Below are 21,058 nucleotides of genomic sequence, written 5' to 3'. Positions count from 1 at the left end.
ATCTCTGTCTTTTAATTGGTTTGTTTAAACCATACACATTTAAAATGATAATTGATATAATTGGGTTAATATTTCCATGTTTATAGCTGTTTCCTATTCATTGTACTTTTTTGTTTCTTTTCTCCATTTTTCTGCCTTCTCTGGTTTTAACTGAGCATTTTATCTTTCCTTTTAGCACATTAATTCTTTTTGATTTTTTTTTTTAATGGTTGCCCTAGAGTCTGCAATCTACATTTACAACTGCTAGCCAGCAGCATCACATTTTAAGTTATCCAAAGGAAGCTGAGGCTGCAAAAGCAGGTCTGAATTTAGGATTTCAGAACTCTCAGCCAAGCTCCCAGGCAGTGACTCTTCTCTTCCCGCCCTGGTACCATCTTGACCAGCGAGGGGACTTGTATGCATGGATTTATATCTCCCAACCATATGTCTGCACTATTGAATACTTCTAAATAGTACTGCTGCCCATGGCCACCCTGTGTACCTAACCATAAGAGTCTAGAACAGGAGAGCACAGGCTATAGAAAGACCTGGTCCATTAGCTCCTTGGATTTTCTAAAGGGCCAGGCCAGCGCGGAACTCTCTTGTCTATGCGTAAAGGCAGTACAGACCTAGATACTCATCTGACTCATCTTTACACAGTTCATGCTTGCTACTCACTTTTCAAAAGTAAATAATAAAATGTATATATGTATAATATGTATGTATATATAATGTATAATATATATGTATGTGTATATATAGATAGATTATACATAATAATGTAAACTATAAAGAAAAGGTAATGATGTAATTCAAAAATTAGGAAACTGCTAAACAGGAGGATGGAGAGGGATGTGATTGGGAAGGTGCACAGAGGGGCATTTCCAAAATGCCGGGAATGTCTTATTTCTTAACCTAGGTGGTGTGTATACAAGTGTTCATTCTGTTATTTTTAAAACTGCACATATACATTTTAGAGACTCTTCTATATACTACATATGACATTACAATGATAGCTAAAAGACATTAGCCAGGTGATCAAAAAGGAAAAGCAGAAATGAGATGTTTTATCTGATTCAATACTTTAATTATTTTTGGTTCATAGTCTCAGTTTGGATATCTAACCTTGGCATTACTTCTTTGAGACCTGGTAATATATAGATTCCTTGCTAATCACCACTCACAGTTGCCTGCCCCAATGTAATTTTCATTTTCTCACACTTGATATTTTCAAGTGAGAAATAGAAACAAAACTTTGAAACAAATTTAGCTACATTTTTATTTACTTGTCATACAAATGATCACTATTCACCAATATTTCCATTTCCTTTTTAAAATAATCATTGCTGTCAAATATTTATTCAAACACTTACTAAATGTGTTCAATGTGCTAGAACACTTGAGGATCTTACAGACTGTGGGTCTCATAGTCTACTATGTGATAACTGGCATAAGAAATTTGAAAGGATGAAGAATGTATGATTGCTGCTATGCCATGCTAAAGTCAACTGATTCATCTCATTTCTTCCAACCCTGCATGTGGGGTAATATACTGACAGTAGGGAATGGAGAATACAGGTAACTCAAATGGTGTATCATAAAATGTTAATTGAACAATCATATTACACACACACACACACACACACACACACACACGCATAAACACCTCAAAGAGCATTGGCCTATGTACCTCATATTTCCTGAAATGTCTACCCAGAAATTTTGGCATACCACTTTACAGGATTTTTAGAGGGATCTTGAATTTTCTTTTAATTTTAAGCATTTTAAAATTAGACAAATTAAAAAATCCCACCAAGGCTGTCCTAGGCCTTATGTTTTCAAGTAAAAACTAAAGCAAGGAATTCAACGTAAATACTTAGTGAGCTATTACTATGTTTGAAGCATCATGCTAAATAAAGTTTATTCAGTCAGGGTGAAGTACAAGGAAAGACATTTACAGTAACCTGTTGTCATCCAGCAAAAATTCTATAGCTACTCCTCCGTAATTGAAGAACAATTTTTGCTACAGCAGACACTAAAATTTTGCAAAAGATTCACTCAAAGTTCTCAATCTGAGTCAACCTCATGGTTGTTAAAATGCACACTTTCTGGATTGCTCATTACTTTAAAATACTGAATTTTGCCCCATGGTCAGACCACATGTTCCAATTTTAGGTTAAACAGTCACACTACTCTTGACTCACGTCTCCCTTCTCCCGCATCGACGAATTTTCTGCTAACAGAGATCCTTGCCTCTTGTCCTAAAGAGGGCATAACTGAAAGGGATGCAGAAACCTACGTAGGTTTAAATCCTTGTGTGTTTGGGCTCAAAGTGCCTAATCCGTTTTCCACGTCACTCAAATGCAGGGCTGCAATAGATAGCCTTTTCAAGGTCCCTTGCATCTGCAGATTTCTGCAATTGAAACGAGTATCTTCTTGGGAGCGAATTCAAATAAAACCCTATGGGAAATTAGCTAGCTGAGGGCCAGGCCAACCGAAGGGTTGGAGTGAATCTTGTGTCTCTTTGAAAAACCTTCCTGGGGAGAGCATCCCACTCTAGCAACAGAGCTTTCCCCGGCACCACGTGTCTGCACCAACAGCCGGATTGGTGGAGCGCGTTTTTGCGCTGCAGTCTAGACGTGCACGGTCCCGCCCAGCTGCCAGAAGAGCTGAGACGCTGAGAGAGAGGGCCGAGAAAGATCTTCGAGGGGAGGGGGGCGGGAGGGGGGTGGGGGATCCCGAGGCGCCCGCGGCCTGAATCTGGGAGGGCCAGGAGCAGCGCCAGGCGGCCCGCCTCGCCACAACTTGCCCCAGCCAGACAGGCTTCATCCTGCACCCTGGAAGAAGGAGCTGGCCCGCCGCTTCCCGCTCGGCTGCTCCTCGGCCTCTGCGGGCCCGCCAAGCACTAGCAGCACGCCTGGGGTCCTGGTCCCCAGCGACGCCCCCGTCTGCCTGCAGCGCCGGGCTCCCGCCCAGGAGCGCGCAACTGGGGTGAGCCGAGGCCCGAGATGCTCCAGGCGCCTGTGGAATCCCATGGCAGACGGAGCATCTCGGTGCCCGTGAAGCCCGGCCCTCCTCCCGCTTTCCTGGCTGTGAGCAGAGACGCGGCAGACCCCATCCCGTTTGCCTTAAGGGACCGCGCCAAGGCCCGACTTTAGCCCGCGTCTCCCGGCCTTTGTCTTTGCTGGTTCCGGAGCCAGCCCTGCGGTGCGCGGGGCTGGGGGCCCTGCCAGGGGATGGGTGGCGGAGGCAACGGGAAAGCGTGCCCCCTTCTTTCCTGTTCCGGCCATCTTGCGACAGAGATTCAGTCAAGGGGCAAGGGTGGCCAGCAGCGCGGCGCTAGGGGCGGGAGTGGCGGCGTTGGCTGACGGAGATGGATGTCTTGGGCCCCGCGCGCCTCCTCCCCGGACTGCAGCGGCTGCTCGCGGATAGTCCCCCACGTTCAACTCCAAAAGGGCTTGGTCCCAGACCAAGAGTGGATCCCCCGAACAGGCCAGAGGCACAAATACGAGGGATAAGGGCTGGGAGCTGACATTTCCTTTAAGCGCGTAATTCATGCGATCATTCTTTATCCACGTGTCCGTTCGGCTAATTCTTACGCCTCTCCCTGCCTGTCCTATGCTAGGTGCTGGGGATATAATGGTGAGCAAGAGAGACCACGGCCCTTGTTCCCGCTGATCCTGAAGCCCAGTGGATGGAGTCCACAGTTCACAGACCTGCCAGGTCGGTATCCTGACGCCCTTTAAACAGATAGGAAAAATGAGGCCTACGGCTGACATAACTTGTTCTAGGTCAGGCAGCGAGTAAATGGAAGACTCAGACTTCGAACCTAGATGTTAAGACTTATGCTGGCCTCAATGAATCCGTAATAGCTCTATTCCCCCAAAAGTTCCATTAAGTGTTATTTGGATGTATAAAGTCGTCTGAAGTGAATGCTTGTTTCCTGAATGCTTTTATGTAGGTTTATTTGTAGTTCACAATATCTGGAAGGTACTAAAACACTTGATATAATAGTTTTGCTTCTTGTTATTACTCTGGATTATATTTTCTTTTCTTCTGTTCTTTGGCTGTTAGGAAAGACAAAAGTTTTCCTGATGATTGGTCCAAGCCTGGACTCCCTGGTGGACTGAGGAATGTCTGGCTTTTCCTCAGCTTACTGGTCTCTGTGGTAGCCCTCAGGCAGCCGCCCTCACCAGAAGACCCCAAAAATGAGAGGCCTGAGGTCTACACATTGCTGCTAGAAATATTTTAGCCTCTCCAGAAAACAGAATGCAGCTGCCACACAAGTTTGTAAGGTAAATACCAGGGCTCTGTGAAACTTGATGGTAAAGCTGATGGTTCCAGTTCCCATCCATGTAAATTTTTTTTTACCTTCACGTTTTGAAAATGTAACTTTTGGAAAGACAAGATACTAAATATTTGAGGAAGTTTTTGGGTTTCTATTTCTATCAGAATGTTATATTTACATGGCCAACTCATAGAGGAAAAGTCCATTTAAAAAAGTATCTTGCATGGGGAGCATGGCATAGGGAATGCAGTTAGTATTAATATATTGGCTAGGTGGAAAACCAGAGGAGAGAAGGAGCAATAAGGGGGATCGTTTTATAAACTATATAAACTAGTCAATATACTGTATACTTGAAACTAATAAAAAAATACAAAAAAGAAATTAAAAAGTATCTTGCATATAAGAAATTTAAAAAGCCTGCCACCAAATATAATTGCACTGAAAATTTAATTTTTTAAACAACTTGAGGCAAAATACACAAAATTCTCCCTTAATTTTAGGTGTGCAATTAGATTAATTTTGTCAACTGTATATGCTCAGGTAATCAGTACAATGAAAATATAAAACATTTTTATTATACCCCAGAGTGTCTTTGTGACCTTTGTCAGCCAGTCTCCCTCCATCCCGTTTAATTTTACATAGTTTTGTTGCTGAATGTTTTCTGAGATGTGTGTAAAAGATGAGGCTGAATAGATGTTTGTAATCTCAAAACCTAAGGCGAGGACGGGAATGAGTAGCCAGAGGATTGCAGCTAGGACCCGGGGATGTGGCTTTCCGCGCTTTAGGGACACGGAATGCCTAGCCTAAAGGCCATAGAGGGTGGTGCCTTAGGGAGCTGAAGCTCAGGAGGTACCCTCTCTGGGTGGACCGATGTGTCCACTCGGGCTGGTCTAAGAGGTCTTCTGTCGCGCAGGGCCCTGGACGCACGCTGACCACGCGGGGGCCGCGCGCCCTTTGCTCTTGGTTCCCGCTCCGGACGCTGCCGTAGCAACGGCCAGACCTTAGGCCGTGGCTGCCGCCGCCGCCTCCTCCAGGGACCCGGCCTTCTCCCTCTCCTGAGGGGTGGGGCGGCGGCGGCCCGGGTAGACAAGACCTCCCCCTCCTCTGTTGCCCGCAGAGGTGGCGGATTTGCTTCCAAGCATGGTAAGAAGCTGGCGGCCGGGGTTGCCCGCCTGCAGATGCACGGTTTGGGATGGCGGGGCGGTCCACGGGACTCTTGGCTGCCCTGCCACCCCATGCGCTGTCTCCTTCCTGCAGCCCTTCCAGAAGCAGGTCTACTACTCGCTCGGCAGCGGCCTCGAGGGTCCTGATGGCCCCGCGGCCGCTGCGGCGGGCGCGGCCGCCATGGCTTGTGTCCCCCCCAGCGCGGCATCGGGCCACCTGCCCTTCTTCCAGTTCCGGCCGCGGTTGGAGAGCGTGGACTGGCGGCGGCTGAGTGCCATCGACGTGGACAAGGTGGCGGGGGCCGTGGATGTGCTCACGCTGCAGGAGAACATCGTGAACATCACCTTCTGCAAGCTGGAGGACGAGAAGTGCCCGCACTGCCAGTCGGGGGTGGACCCGGTGCTGCTGAAGCTCATCCGCCTGGCGCAGCTCACCATCGAGTACCTGCTGCACTCGCAGGAGTTCCTCACCTCGCAGCTGCACAACCTGGAGGAGCGGCTGCGCCTCAGCCTGGCCGACTGCGAACAGAGCAAGAATCTCCTCACCAAGCAGGCTGGAGAGATCAAGTTACTCAAGGAAGAGTGTAAACGCAGGAAAAAGATGATTTCCACCCAGCAGATGATGATTGAAGCCAAAGCCAGCTATTACCAGGTGGGAAACTGCGTTGTGATTACAATTCATAATCCAAAAAAATCCCTCAATTCCCACTGGCCGGGATATTGAAAGTCCTTTATATTATTGGTTTTTGTTGTTGTTGTTTTTGCTTTGGTTAAGATTCGTACTGTAAATCAGAAGAAACGGCATATTTAAAGCAAAACAGTAATTTTAACCAACAGATGACATGGTTCATTACCTTCTGTAGACTACCATAGGATTAATAATTAAACAAGTAACTGCAGTGCTTTATTGAAGTTATGTAAATGCTGGTTGTTTAAGAAGCTGTTTCCTCCTGCTAATCGGTATAATGAAAAATAAACCCTGGACAAATTGCTACTGAGGTCGGCCCCCAAACAATCAGGAATGATTACATTTGTGGATTTTTCTCATTTTTTATTTTGAAATCTATTCAAAAATACAGAAAAGTTGCAATAGTGCAAAGAACTCCCATATACTCTTCAAATAAATTCACCAGTTACTAACATTTGCCACATTTGTTTCATTTCTTTTGTCTGTGTATACATATTATTGAACCATTTGACAGTAAGTTGCAGACTCCTAAAATTTCAATGAGTATATTTTCTAAGAATATGAACATTCACTAAATAACAACAGTATTTGAAAATTAAAAAATTTTGTTTTTCTTTGTTAATCTCCAACTGTTACGGGTTGGACACTGAACCCAAGAGAAATATTGTAACTTATGAGTGTAACAAAAATCAGTGTATGTATATTTTTTATTGATTAGGTGGAGGATGTGGAAAAAGGTATCAATAATGTTTCATAAAGATATTGAAGTAAGCAACAGACTGGCAAGGTTGATTTCATGCCCTTACATTCTAGAAGTTCGGCTAAATATGGCTTAAAAGGCCTCAGTGGCTTTTGGTAATTGTGAATGCAGAGAATTGGGTGTAGGGCGTAGAAAATGGTGGGGTTAATAGTGCTTAGGACTGACCCAACAGGAGCGTTGAGAGAAGTATATGTAAGACAGGTGAACAGTTGGGAAATAATACTATTAGAAAGGTTTAGTGTTCAGTCTCAGGTACACCACCTTGAGGTATAATTGTCAAATGATAGTTGATGTCGATAATTGCCTATTCATTTTGTATTTAAAAACCAAATATTTATAAATAATGCTGAAATGGCTCTTTATAAATATATTTCCTATAATGAGATAAAAAAAGTTTATCTTACTCAAGATTTGGTAGTACTCTAGTGAAAGTTAAAACCTATAGCCTACGGAAATTTTATATTAATAAACGTTTTTTCATTATTTTGGTTACCATAGAAATAGCTCTTAGTAAATCAAGAATGTGAATGTTATATAAGGATAAAAAGATAATGGATCGATTTATCAAATGAGTGACACTTGCCAACTCTAGGCTATTCCAATTCTCTGAATGACAGTGTTAGCTGTATGCCCAGGTATGACGAGGAACAGGTGGAGTGACCAAATCGCCTTTTCCTACGTAGTACAGGTATACTCTGCCCTATATTAAGTGGCCTGACATTGTCCTTTATGGAGTCTTTGAGCAGTGTGAGTACTTTAGGGTGAAATTCCAGAGCTAACTGCCTGTTTTTGAATCCTAGCTGTTCCACTATGCGACTCAGTTTCCTTATCAGGAAAATGGGAACATTGGTAGTAGCTACCTTTTATGGTTGTTCTGAGAATCTCATGAGACTATATGTAAAGCATGAAGAAGGCTCAGTAAATAGCATCTGACATATGGATGTTGATTTCTGCAGTGTCTGCAGAAGTGAGCTGTGACTACCTGTGATCTCTTTGCAAATCCTCAGACTTTTTTTAGAAACTCATCATATAGTGGGGGTAGAGAAAAGAAGGCCAGGAGTCACAGTGCTAATGTAAGAATCAATGATTCAGGAAGGGATAGTCAGAGACTGTTGCTAAGAATAGTTGGCACATAAGCTAGCTGGAGTTGTACGGTGTTATAATCATTGAAACTCCAAGTTCGTAAACTGGGAATATTTGCCCTAAAATCAATTTTTGGGAAGACTATTGATTTTGGTTAAAGAGTTATTTGACTTTAGTATGCAGTCATGAATTTGTGTTTAAATAGAGATCTCCAATAGCTGGGGAAGTCTGATGGCCACGTGTAAAGAAAGGCTTGTGTGTACTAATGAGCTGGTTATCAAATTATTTTTTTAATTAAAAAATTTTAAAATGCCAGTATATCATAACAGGATTTAGACTGATTCTAAGAAGACCTTTCATTTTCATAGCTAGAAGACTCAGATTCCTCTTCATGTTCTAGCAACACAGGCAGATTTGGGAATCTGTCAGTGAATTTCTGTTCCTGCTTCCAATTATTCAGCCTCTTGAAGTTGGAGATGAGTGTTGGGAAATAGAAAAAGCAAGCATTTTGCAGTCAGATAGACATAGATTAAAATATACAACTGAGAATGTTGTGACAATTTTTCTGAGCTTTAGTTTCTTCATAGATAAAGTGGAGGCCATGGAAATTAAGATAAAGATAACACTGTAACAAGGCCTACCTCAGTGTAGGCACAGTGGAATTGTTGGTTTCTTTATCCACTATTCTCCCCTGCGTTGTCTTGAGAGGTCTCAAAAATCTGGAGGAAGAGAGAACCTCCATTCTATTTCATATTTGTAAAGAAATCCTAAATTCTCATGTTATTTCCATTACACTAAATGTTTTTTCATTTTTTAATGATTGTGGATAGAAATTGTATAAGACACTTACATGTTTTACCTAGCATGTAATCTATATGTAGTCTACACTTTTAATGCAAGTATACTGAACATAATTTGACATATTCTATCCTCAAGGTTACCATGGAAAGAGCACCAGATTCCTTTCTATAGATGGTTAATAGTACCTAACTTTAAAATTCATTGTGTCACTTTTTTCTTTTCTAAAAATGCTTTAAGGGCTATTCCTTTGAAATAGTTTATATCATTCATCTGTGTATCAAATTCATATACACAAATATTTGTCATATTTATAACTATATTTTTTTAAAAAATGCAAAGGGTTTTAGAGGCTAAAAAATTTTAAAGTCTTATAATTATTTTAGTAATGGGGGAATTTGATTTCGGGTCATATAGAATTCCTTCCTGCCATCTTATCCTGAAGGGAACCTTATTATTTCCAAGGCACTCCGTGTTGTAAAGAATGATCTGACTTCTATTAGGCTTCTATTATTGTAAGATCTTCTATATAAAATATAGTGGTGGTAGATCAGCTAGATACTGTTGGTTTTGGGGCCTGACAGACCAAGTTGTTGGCATGTATCAATAATCCCTCATTTTCTTTAACTGACAAGTATTTCATGGTGTACACGTATCAGAGTTTGTTAACCTTTCATCTTTGACGGGTATCTTGCCTGGTTATAGTATTTGGCTATTATGAATAATGCTGATATGAACAGTCTTGTGCAGGTTTTTCTTTTTTTTTTAGGTGAGGCAACCCTTGACTGACTTCACAGATTGCAAGCACCTTGTCAGCTTACAATCCCTTATTTTTTATTTACTTATTTTTTTACGCCTACAGCACCTGGTCTTCCTAGGTGGTCTCCCATCCAAGTACTAACCAGGCCCAACCCTGCTTAGCTTCCGAGATCAGATGTAATCAGGCTTGTTCAGGGTGGCGTGGCCATAGACTATGCAGGTTTTTATGTGAACTTAAATTTTTTTTCTATAGCAATTTTCCCATCTACCCCATGCCCCCACACATGCATAGCCTCTCCCATTATCAATATCCTACACCAGAATAATACATTTATTACAACTGATGAACCAAATGACACACCTTTTTGGTATTATAGACAGTATTTTCACTGCCCTAAAAATCCTCTGTGCTCTACCTATTCATCCCACCCCACTCCCACAATCTCTGGCAACCCCTAATCTTTTTACTGTCTCTGTAGTTTTGCCTTTTCCACAATGTCGTATAGTTGGAATCATACAGGATGTAGCCTTTTCGGATTGGTTTCTTTCACTTGGTCACATGCATTTAAGGCTCTTCCATGTCTTTTCATGGTTTGATAGCTCATTTCTTTTTAGTGTTGAATAATATTTCATTGTCTGTATGGATAAATAAAATGTGATCCATACGTTCACCTATGGAAGAACATCTTGGTTGCTTTCCAGCTTTGGCAATTATTAATAAAGCTGCTATAAATATCCATGTACAGGTTATTTAGTTTTCTATTTATTTGAGTAAATACAAAGGAGAGTGATGGCTACATTGAATAATAAAAATATGTTTAGTTTTGTGAAAAACTTTCAAACTGTCTTCCAAAGGGTCTGTGTCATTTTGCATCCCTGCCAGCAATGAATGAGAATTTCTGTTGCTCCACACCCTCGCCAGCATTTGTCAGTGCTCTGTATTTTGGCCATTCTGATAGGTTTGTAGTGTTATCTTGTTTAAATTTACATTTCCTTAATGGCATATTATGTGGAGCATCTTTTCATATGCTATTTGCCACTTGTATATCTTCTTTGGTGGGCTATCAAGATCTTTGGCCCATTTTTAGTTGAGTTGTTTGTTTTCTTTTTATTGAGTTTTAATTGTTCTTTGTATATTTTGGATAACAATCCTTTATTAGTTGTGTGTTTTGCAAATATTTTCTCCCTGTCTGTGTCTTGTCTTCTCATTCTCTTGATACTGACTTATGCAGAGCAAAAGTTTTTCATTTTAATAAAGTCCTGCCTATCAATTATTTCTTTCATGGATTGTGTCTTTGGTGTTGTATCTAAAAAGGCATCATCGTACCCAAGGCCATCTAGGTTTTCTCATGTTGTTTTCTAGTTTTGCATTTCACATTTAGGTTTATGATCCATTTTGACTTAGATTTTGTGAAGGGTGTGAAGTTTGTATCTAGATTCTTTTATTTTAAATCCTATGTGTCTAGATTCTTTATACACACACACACACACATTTTTTCCATTGTATTGCTTTTGCTCTTTTGTCAAAGATCAGATAACTGTATTTATATGGACTAATTTCTGGGCCCTCTGTTCTGTTCCATTGATCTATTTATCTGTTCTTTAGCCAATACCACAGTGTTTTATAACTGTAACTTTGTATATAGAAATTTCATAGTTGGGGTACCATCAGTCCTCCAATTTTGTCCTTCTTTAATATTGTGTTGGCTATTCTGGGTCTTTTGCTTCTTCATATAAACCTTAGAATCAGTTCAATAATATTCACAAAATAACCTGCTGAGATTTTGATTGAGATTGCATTGAATCTATAGATCAAATTGGGAAGAACTGACATGTTGACAACATTGAGTCTTATTCATCAACATGGATATCCTTTTTTTTATTTAGTTTTTCTTTGATTTTGTTGATCAGAATATTGAAGCTTTCTTCATATATTTGTACATATTTTGTTAGATTTATACTTAAGTATTTCATTTTCGGAGGTGCTAATGTAAATGGTGTTGTGTTTTTAATTGCAAATTCCACTTACCATTGCTGCAATATAGGGCAGAAGTTGACTTTAGTATATTAACTGTATATTCTGCAACTTTGCTATACCTGGTTATTAGTTCCACGAGTTTTTGGTCTCTTCTTTTGGAATTTCTACGTAAATAGTCCTGTGTTTTTGCGAACAAAGACAATTCTGTGTCTTCCTTCTCAGTCTATATATCTTTCGTATCTTTTTCTTGCCATATTACATTAGCTAGGACTTGAAGTATGATGTTGAAAAGCAGCGATGAGGGGACATCTTTGTATTGTACCTGATCTTAGTGGGGAAGCTTTGAGTTCCTCAACATTAAGTACGTTAGCTGTAGGTTTTTGTAGATAGTCTTTATCAAGTTGAGAAAATTCTCCTCTTCCCTGGAGTTTTTAACTCTCAGACCCCCTCTCTGCCTACATTGGTTCCTGTGGGGGTTGCTGGGGAGTCTGTGCTCTGGTAAGCTATGCCTGCCTCTCCCAGCTTAGGGACAGTGGTTTGCCCTGTGTCCTTCTCTCACAGATCCAAAAAGAGCTGCTTTTTCAGTGTGTTCACTTCTTACTTATTGTTAGGTTGGAGTGGTGATTTTGAAGCACTTTATGTGCAGAAAACTGGATCTGGAAACTGGAAGCCTCTTAGCTTTGTTTTGGTGTTTTTGTCATACAGAAATTTTTCATTTCAATGTAGTCAAAATGTCAGTCTTTTCTTTTTGGAATAGGAACCCCTTCCTACCCTGAGCTCATGACTCCTCTGTATTATTCAAATAGTTAAATGTATTATTTTTTCCATTTTTAGAAATTGAAAGTTACGGTTCCCACGGGTCCTCATCATTTTCTTTCTCTATTTCTGTGCTAGCTCTAGTGACTACACTTAACAGTGTAGGCATTCCCTAAAATGCTGTGGGGCAACCAGAGTGGTCATCATGAACAGAGAAGGCTAAAAAGATGCTTTAAAGATTCAATAAGATGCAGTGCCAAGAAATATGTCATAACATTAGTTTTCTGGGACACTGGAACCTGAAGTTCCGATGCAATTGTACTGATTAAGAGTAAAGCAGTACATGAATGGAACACATAAATAGCACAATGGAGAGGAAACGGTGAAATCCATACTGACAGACACTCTGCAAGACAAATGTTCAGTTCCTTCAGCAAAAGAATTGCAAGGGAAAAAGAGAGATAGAGAGGCAACCTATAGACTTAAAGAGAGTTAGGGGACATAACTAGATGCAGGAGATGGCCTTATTTGGATCCTGATTCAAAACAAACTGTAAAATTTTTTTCTAAAACAATGTATGAAATATCGGGGAAAAAATAACAAATGATTAGATATTTGTTGATATTAAATCATTAATATTCACATTTTAAAAGGTGAAATAATGATATTATTATTGTTAGAAAAACGTCCTTTTAGAGATAAGTTTTGAAATGTTGACAAATGAAATATATAACATCCAGGATTTACTTCAGTGTAATCCAGGGGCAAGGATATAGATGAAACAAGTTGAATTTTTGCTCAAAAGTTGAATCAGTGTTAAAATAGAAAACAGAGATATTGGTGGAATTGATTTTTTTTCCAGTAAATGCATATGAGGAGGTCAAATCTTTTTAATCAATCATTTATTAATGCTGGGCTCTGGAGTAAAATAATGAATAAGGTAGAGTCCATGCTTTCAGGAAGCTGATAATCTAGAACATAGAAGGAACTGGCCAGGAGACCATAAATAAGTGAAGTAAATAAAGGTAAAAATATTAACTGGTCATTTTTTCATTATTGCATGTGCAATAATGAAAATAAGACTGGGATGGGACAGTGACTGGGGGTGGGGATCATGTTGAGGATGTGCCATTCACCCCCAGTGAGGAAAATGCTCCATAAACATATTGAATGTCAGGAAGGAGTCAGCCATGGAAAGGCCTGGGGAGGATTCAGGCAGGGGACCAGCTCATACAAAGTCTCTGAAGTCAGCCTACTTGAGGGACAGAAACAAGACTAGCATGGCCGGAGTGTCCTGAACAAGTTGGTGGTGACAGTCCGGGCACTGCCAGTTTAACGAGAGCAGAATCAGGAGTTCCAGAAAGCACTGTGATGGGCTATGTTATATCAAGAGATAGTTTCCACTCCCTTGTGCTCAATTTGGGAAGCACAGCCTCATTTTATATTTGTCTTTTTAGTCATGCTTTCAGTATCCTTTGCCGGGATAGCATCTTCTGAGGGAAAGCCCCAAAGAGGTAGTGCTTCAGGTACCCCAATTTTAATTTGAAATATTATGGACACTTGGATTTGTTACTCACTCCTTTTCAGTGCCATTTTTGTGACAAGGCCTTTATGAATCAAGCGTTTCTGCAGAGTCATATTCAGCGCCGCCACCCTGAAGATTCTCACTTTGGTAAGTAACAGAGTTGGTTTTTTTTGTGGTACCTATTTCTTTTTTCAGTAAAACACAGTCCAGTACATTTCTCAATTCTTTTAAAAGAAAGTGTGGTCGTCCTTGTTCACTCATGAAGTAAATATAGAGCCCCTGCTACGTGCCATGCACTATGCTAGAGGCTCGGGATATAGCTGCAAGCAAAACAGAGTAAGTCCTGCATTCTAATGGGAGGGCCGGAGGAGACTCACTTAAACAAATGAACAAATGATTCTCTTAAAATGGTGACAAATGCAACGAAGAAAATAAAGCAGGAGAGTGGATGGAGAATGACTCCAGGTAGTTAGCAAAAGCTTCACTAGGGAGGCGATATATGATCAGAAACCAGAATTTTGAAGAAATCCCAGTCTAAGAAAATCTGAGAAATGAATATTCCAGGCAAGGGGAACTCTGATGGTGAGGGCTGTGAGGGGCAGGCAGGACGGCGTGTTTGAGGTCCCAGACAGAAGGTTGGTGGAGTAGAGTGAGCAAGGCAGTGGTGACGTCAGAAAGGAAGGAGCCAGGTCACGTGGGGCCTCGGATGCCCTGGGCAGGAATATGGGTGTTTTTATAAGCCTAACGGGAAGCCACTAGAGGATTTTAAGTAGGGGAGGGACATGACCTAATTCGTACCTCAAATTGACCCATCTAGCTGCTGGTGGAGAATAGACTGTAGGGGCAATGATGGAAGCAGGTAGAAGAGTGAGGGGGCTTCAGGAGTAGCCCAGATGAGAAAATATGGCAACTGGACCAGGATGGTACTAGAGAAGATAGGAGAAGTGAAGATGGAAGAGAGTATGTTGCAGTTACGGAGCCCATAGAGATATGACTCAGCATGAGAAAAAGATGAAGCAAAGATGATCCTGTGTTTTTGTCCTATACATTTGGGTGAAAGGCAGTGGTGTTTTCCTAGATGCAGAACCTAGGGGAGGGAAGCAGGTCGAGGGGAGAAAGGAGAATGGAGAGTTTGTGTTGGCCATGGATAACTTTAAGTCACACATAAAATCACCATGCAAGTGGAGATGCTGGAGGTCTGGCGGTCAACGGAGAGGCCCAGACTGGACTTACAGACCTGGGAGTCGTTAGCAGAGCTAGGCTAAATGAGGTCACCTAGACAGAGAAGACGGCTGAGAGCCAGACCCAAGGCCGTCTCAACACAAGGAGCTCAGGAGGAGCAGCTGAACAGAGTGAGAAATAGCAGTTACAGAGGGAAACCTGTGGAGTGTGTTGTCCTGGAAACCAAGGGACATGAATGTTTCAAGAGAGAGGAAGTGGTCAGTTGTATCAAATGTTCCTTTGGCGCAGAGTAAGATAAAGACTGAGAAATGACCGTTGATATCCCCATGGATGTTGGTGACCTGACATAGCAGCTTCAGTGGATTGGTGGGGACAAAAGTCTGAAGGGAATGAGCTGAACTGAGAATGAGGCAAGGAAGTAGTCCTGTCGATTACAGACATTTATTTCAGGAGCGTTTGCTGGGAAGGAGAGCAGAGACATAAGAGGTTACTTGGAGGGAAATGTGGGATCAGGGGAAAATGTTTGTTTTTTTTGGTGTGGGAGATAGTAAGATGAGTTTGGGTACCGATGTGAATTAACCGGCGTATAGAGGGGGAAATTGAGGAAGCAAGAGAGGAGAGGGGTTCTCTGGCTTATCAAGGAACAGGTTTCCTACCATTTGAATGTTCTCAAAAAGCAAAGAATGCAAGGTCTATTTCTCCATGAGCAGATCAAAGCATTCTACAAGTTGCTGTAGTAATCTACAGAAATTCTCATTATGATTTTAAATGTTTTCAGTATCTAGACGTGTATACTTCTAGCTTGTTACTCAGTACCTGCTTTCCTCTCCCCTTTGGGCCAGTCTATTTCCATTTCTGCCTATTTCAGGTAAATAGATTTATTTAGAAAATAGCCAAGCTTTGTATAAACAGTATAAACAGCATAAAATTCCGTTTATAAGCCAAGGACCGCTGATACAATTTAGCAATAAATTGGAGAAATTGGAAAGATTAAATATTTTAGCTAATCTACCATTCTTCAATGTGAAACTGACTTTCTTTCTCTTCTGTTTCAGTATCTTATTCTATCTCATACTCGTTTCAGAGAGTATTTCAGACTCTGAACTGAGTATTATTTCTTCAGGTCATCTTTGAGATTCTGACTTTCTACTTTGGTTTCCATACCTTTCATGTCTACACTCACAGACACATGTATATCCATTCAGTCATGTGTACATCTGCATGTAAGTACATGTACATAAGTATTCTTCCTTTCACTTGTTGCTTCTTTTTACAACTTTTCAGTACCTCGTTTTTGCCCTGTGGACAGGTTATGGCCCGAGTTTGTGTTTTGAATGCCAACCTCTGCTTGTCTTAGCACTGATGGGGTTCTCAGGAGAGTTCAGTGGGAGCCAGAAGGATGGTGACCATAGATATTTCAATATGGTGGTACCCACAGTGGAAGCTGTTGCTTCCCTTCTCTGATTGAGACAGACTTGGAGAAGAGCCCAGGATTATGCCTTGTCACCATTATTGTTCCCTGAGTGGGCTCTCACAGTCTGTGTGGGATAATCCATCCTCAACACAGTGGCTGAAAGCATCTGCTGAATATAATTCAGTGCCCAATTATACAAAGAGCTGCAGATAAACACTAGGGAGCAAAAATTGGCTCATGGGGCATGAAAGTATTAGTATCCCAAGAGCAGTTTCCTTTGTCTTTGTCTTATCAATAGGATTCGACCCCATAAGTTTTCAGTTAGGTTTCATTAGCAATGATATTTTAATGAGATATTTCTGTTGCAACAGAGTATAAGAAGAAGGCGCAGACTGATAAGCTCCAGAATGAGATCGACATGTTGAAGGAGCAGCTGCAGCTTACCAAGTCTCAGTTAGAGGCTGCACAGCACGCCCATGCGGTCCGATTCTCTAAGGTACGATTCCAAATCCTGAAACAATGGTTATGTTGGGGAGGATTGGCCTTAATTCCTTTTCAATGTTTGATAGAATTCACAAGGAAAGCCATATGGGCCTGGACTTTTCTTTGCTGGGAGGTTTTTCATGTCCGATTCAATCTCCTTACTCATCATTGGTCTCTTCGGATTTTCTGTTTCTTCATGATTTTTTCTTGCTAGGTTGTATGTTTTAGGAATTTACCCATTTCTTCTAGACCGTCCAATTTGTTGGCATATAGTTGTTCATAGCAGCTTTTTATGATCCTTTGTAATTGTGTGGTATCAGTTTTAATGTCTCCTCTTTCATTTATTATTTTATTTATTTGAGTCCTTTCTCTTTTCTTGGTTAGTCTAGCTAAAGGTTTGTCAATTTTGTTTACCTTCTCAAAAAACCAGCTCTTAGTTTCATTGATCTTTACTATTGTTTTCTTGTTCTCTATTTTATTTATTTCTGCTCAAATCTTTATTATTTCCACCCTTCTGCTAATTTTGGGCTTAGTTTGTTCTTTTTTTCCTAGTTATTTGAAGTGTAGTGTTAGGTTGTTTACTTGAGACTTTTTTCTTAATGTAGGCATTTATAAACTTTCGTCTTAGAACTCCTTTGCTATGTCCCATAAGTTTTGGTATGTTGTGTTTCCATTTTCATTTCTCTCAAGATATTTTTTATTTCCCTTTGATTTCTTCTTTGACCCATTGGTTGTTCAGGAGTATGTCATTTAATTTCCATGTATTTGTGAATTTTCCAATTTTCTTCCTGTTATTGATTTCTAATTTCAAACCACTGTAGTCAGAAAAGATGCTTAATGTAATTCAAATCTTCAATTAGTTGAGACTTTTTTTGCGACCTAACATATGATCTATCCTGGAGAATGTTCCATGTGTGCTGAGAAGAATGTGTATCTGTCGATGTTGAATAGGATGTTCTGTATGTGTCTGTTAGGTTGATTTGACCTGTAGTGTTGTTCAATCATGTGTTTCCTTATTGACTTTCTGTCTGGAGTAACAATTCTTATATCTTCAGAATGAATCGACCCTTTGTCATTATATAATGACTTTATCTGTTGAGATCTTTCTTTTTTAATGTAAACATTTACAGCTATAAATTTCTATCTGGGTACTGATTTGGCTGCTTCCCTTTTTTGTTGTCTTATATTTTAATTTTCTTTCATCTCACAGTATTTTCTAACTTCTTTAGTGAGTGTTTCCTTTGACTCTTTAGTTGTTTAAGAGTATGTTGCTTAATCTTTGTGACTTTTATTTTCCAGTTTTCCTTCTGTTATTGATTTCTGGCTTTATTCTGTTGTGGTTGCAGAATACACTTTGCATGCAGTCTTTATAAATTTATTGAGAATCACTGTGTGGCCCAATATATGGTCTATCCTGGTGAATCTCATGTGTGCATTTAACAAGATTATATATTCTGTTATTGTAGTGTGCACCGTCTTTTCTGTATGTTTGTTAGGTTGAGTTTGTTTATAGTGTTGTTCAAGTCTCCAGTTAGGTTTAAAAAAACTGAAGGTCATTGAGAAATCAAAGGCTGATCAACTAGATCTTATATCAATATGAATTTGTGTTTTTGGAGGATGAGATGGGGCTACTTTACCCAAATTTATATGGTATCAAGAAAGGTTATTCTGCTCAATATGTTTTTCTTTTAAAGTAGGTTTACATTTTACATATTATTGTATGTCTACTCTACAAGTTCACAGATCAAAGAACTCTTGAGACTTTGGGCCTCTGTGTTTATATTTTAAGGGATGTAAGGACAAAAAGATGCTACATACTGCCTTTGGTTTGGAAAAATCGTTGTGCACCGACCCGCCATTATATGAAGTGTTATCACAAGCTTAATTGAAATATGCAAACTAACTGACACATTTGATGTGATGCTATGCCAATTGATCTAAAATTCTGCATATTTGCTTCATGTCAGAACTTTTAAAGCTATGTATTAAAATAATTTCAGGAATATGAAATGCAGAAAACAAAAGAAGAAGAGTTTCTGAAGTTATTTGACAGATGGAAGGAAGAAGAAAAGGAGAAACTAGTTGACGAAATGGAAAAAGTCAAGGAAATGTTTATGAAGGAATTTAAAGAATTAACTTCTAAGAATACGGCATTGGAATATGTAAGTATTAAACTGAGAAGTCCTCACAGTATTGGTAGAGTTGTTGCCTTGAAAGGTGGCATTAGATTGGCATATGGCCAGTAGATCCAGAAGTTCCTTTATTGTGCCCTGGCCCAGACACTCTTCCTCCCTGAGAGTCTTGAAGGAGGTTGAGGCATACAGAAGACAGAACAGGTCAGAAAAAATCATTTCATTGATACTAGGAGCTTTGGCCCCAAAGCCAAATTTACCAAGTGGAGAACTTATTAGATCATAGGAGAGTGTACCTCTTTCCTTAGCTGATTAGGTTTAGGAAACCCTCCCTGAGTTTTGGAATTTTCCAGAAAGGCTGACAAAGATCACCAGTGTGAGAGAAGAAGGAAGCTGACCCAGAAAGACAGAGGGAGAACCTTTGCCAGGCCTGGCTGGTGAGAATAGGGAGTCTGGTGCAGGCAGGATGTGGCTAAATGAGCCCCCTCCCTTTTGGGAGCGACCTTGCTCCACACTGCCCCATTGCATGCGTAGATGATAGAGTCGCACCTCGCTGGGCTGGGACCTTCATTCTCTGTGAGCTCCTTCCTCAGACAGTGGCCAGTGTCCTCCAGCTAAGAATTATCTGAGCTCGCTGGGCAGCTCAGTCCTAAATCATCCTTAGGGAAAAAGAAAACATGGGAGGCAAGAGAAGATCCTTGAGCTCCCTCTAGGGGCCAATGCATTTAAAAAAACTAAAATAGAAGTATATTTTTGGAATACTGCTAAGATCTTTCTCTAAAACTCCTTGAACTCTTGCATAAAGGTAGGGAGACTATGACCTTTGAATTGAATCTGGCATACCCCTGTTTTTGTATGGCTCATGAGCTAAGAAAGGTTTTTATGTTTTTAAATGGTTGGAAAAAAGTCAAAAGAAGGATATTTCATGACACATGAAAATTAAATGAAGTTCACGTTTCGGTGGCCACAAGTAAAGGTTTTTTGGAACACAACTACGCTCATTCTTTTATACTTTGTCTATAGTGCTTTTGTGCTGGAGCCGTAGTGTTGAGTGGTTGTGACCAAGACCCTAAATGTCTCGCAAAACCAAAAATATTTACTATCTGGCTCTACAGAAAAAGTTTGACAGCCCTTGTCATATTTTTATAAAATAAATGTGGCACAAGGTTAACAATTGATGAAGGTGAAAGGGACGTTTATTGTACTAGTCTTTCGACTTTACTGTAAGTTGTAATTTACAAATAAAAAGTTGAGGGGTGGAATAACTTGGGGTGGCTCATGGTCTTTACTGCGGGCTTCCTTTAGACAACTTCCTGGCTGTTCGGTTATCCCCACATTATCTGTCCTTGGTGGTGGTGGTTTTTCCTATGCATCGGAACCCCTAGGCAAGACTAATTTCTCTATCCATGGTTTCTTTTACCACCCATACTCCAGGGGCCTCTCCTGAACTTACGTCTGTGGCACCTTCTCAAAGTGGGATGCCATATTACCTACAGTAGTGGATTTTGATACTAACCGATTTAAGACTGATTTCTTATGTCTTTCCCATTAGAGCCGCATTTAGTTTTTTCCATGTGATAAGCTGCCAATTACAGTTCTTTGGCCTGAGATTCCCTCCATGGTCCTGCCCCCTGCTCCCCGTCCCCAGGATACCTATGGAATAGGACTTTTCCCCACGGTTTTACCACTCCTACCTTTAAAAAAAATAGCTTTGTGAGATACAGTTCACATACCGTACAATGGTTTTTTGTATGTTCACAGTTATGCAACCATCATCATGGTCATTTTAGAACATTTCATCACCCCAAGAAAAAGCCTTATACACAGTGGCACGCCCCCTACACCCCCCGCTCCAAGCCCCTGGCAACCAGGGATCTTCTTTCTGCATCCGTGGATCTGCCTAGTTTGGACATGTCATATAAACTGAATCATACAATATGTAACCTTTTGTGAGTGGTTCTTTCATTTAGTATAATGTTTTCAGGATTCATCCTTATTGCAGCATTTATCAGTATTTCATTATTATTTTTATTGCTGAATGAGATTCTATTGTATGGATATACCATATTT

General features: G+C 40.4%; 1 protein-coding gene and 1 pseudogene across 9 annotated transcripts in view; one reads left to right on the top strand and one right to left on the bottom strand.

The window, feature by feature from the left end:
• Window positions 1–2,669: 2,669 nt before the first annotated feature.
• DZIP1 (DAZ interacting zinc finger protein 1) overlaps window positions 2,670–21,058 on the top strand; it is a 51,975-nt gene continuing 33,586 nt past the window's right edge. For 6 of the 9 annotated variants that reach the window (XM_015590894.2, XM_006913818.3, XM_015590893.2 and 3 more), the window contains exons 1-8: window positions 2,676–2,970; window positions 3,605–3,702; window positions 4,054–4,274; window positions 5,181–5,410; window positions 5,525–6,082; window positions 13,840–13,924; window positions 16,745–16,869; window positions 18,857–19,018. In XM_015590894.2, coding sequence (XP_015446380.1) covers window positions 5,408–5,410; window positions 5,525–6,082; window positions 13,840–13,924; window positions 16,745–16,869; window positions 18,857–19,018 — 933 coding nt within the window. In that variant the 5' untranslated portion in view covers window positions 2,676–2,970; window positions 3,605–3,702; window positions 4,054–4,274; window positions 5,181–5,407. Of the gene's footprint in view, window positions 2,971–3,008; window positions 3,187–3,604; window positions 3,703–4,053; window positions 4,275–5,180; window positions 5,411–5,524; window positions 6,083–13,839; window positions 13,925–16,744; window positions 16,870–18,856; window positions 19,019–21,058 lie in introns of those variants that run through there. The other 3 variants (XM_015590895.2, XM_015590892.2, XM_015590890.2) reach the window with 3 other exon arrangements.
• LOC112481452 lies at window positions 9,613–9,731 on the bottom strand (annotated as a pseudogene).

Source organism: Pteropus alecto, unplaced genomic scaffold, assembly GCF_000325575.1.
Source record: "Pteropus alecto unplaced genomic scaffold, ASM32557v1 scaffold72, whole genome shotgun sequence".
In the NCBI taxonomy this organism is placed as follows: domain Eukaryota; kingdom Metazoa; phylum Chordata; class Mammalia; order Chiroptera; family Pteropodidae; genus Pteropus; species Pteropus alecto.
The sequence above is the reverse complement of the archived record's forward strand: the minus strand, read 5'-3'. Positions and strand labels throughout refer to the sequence as shown.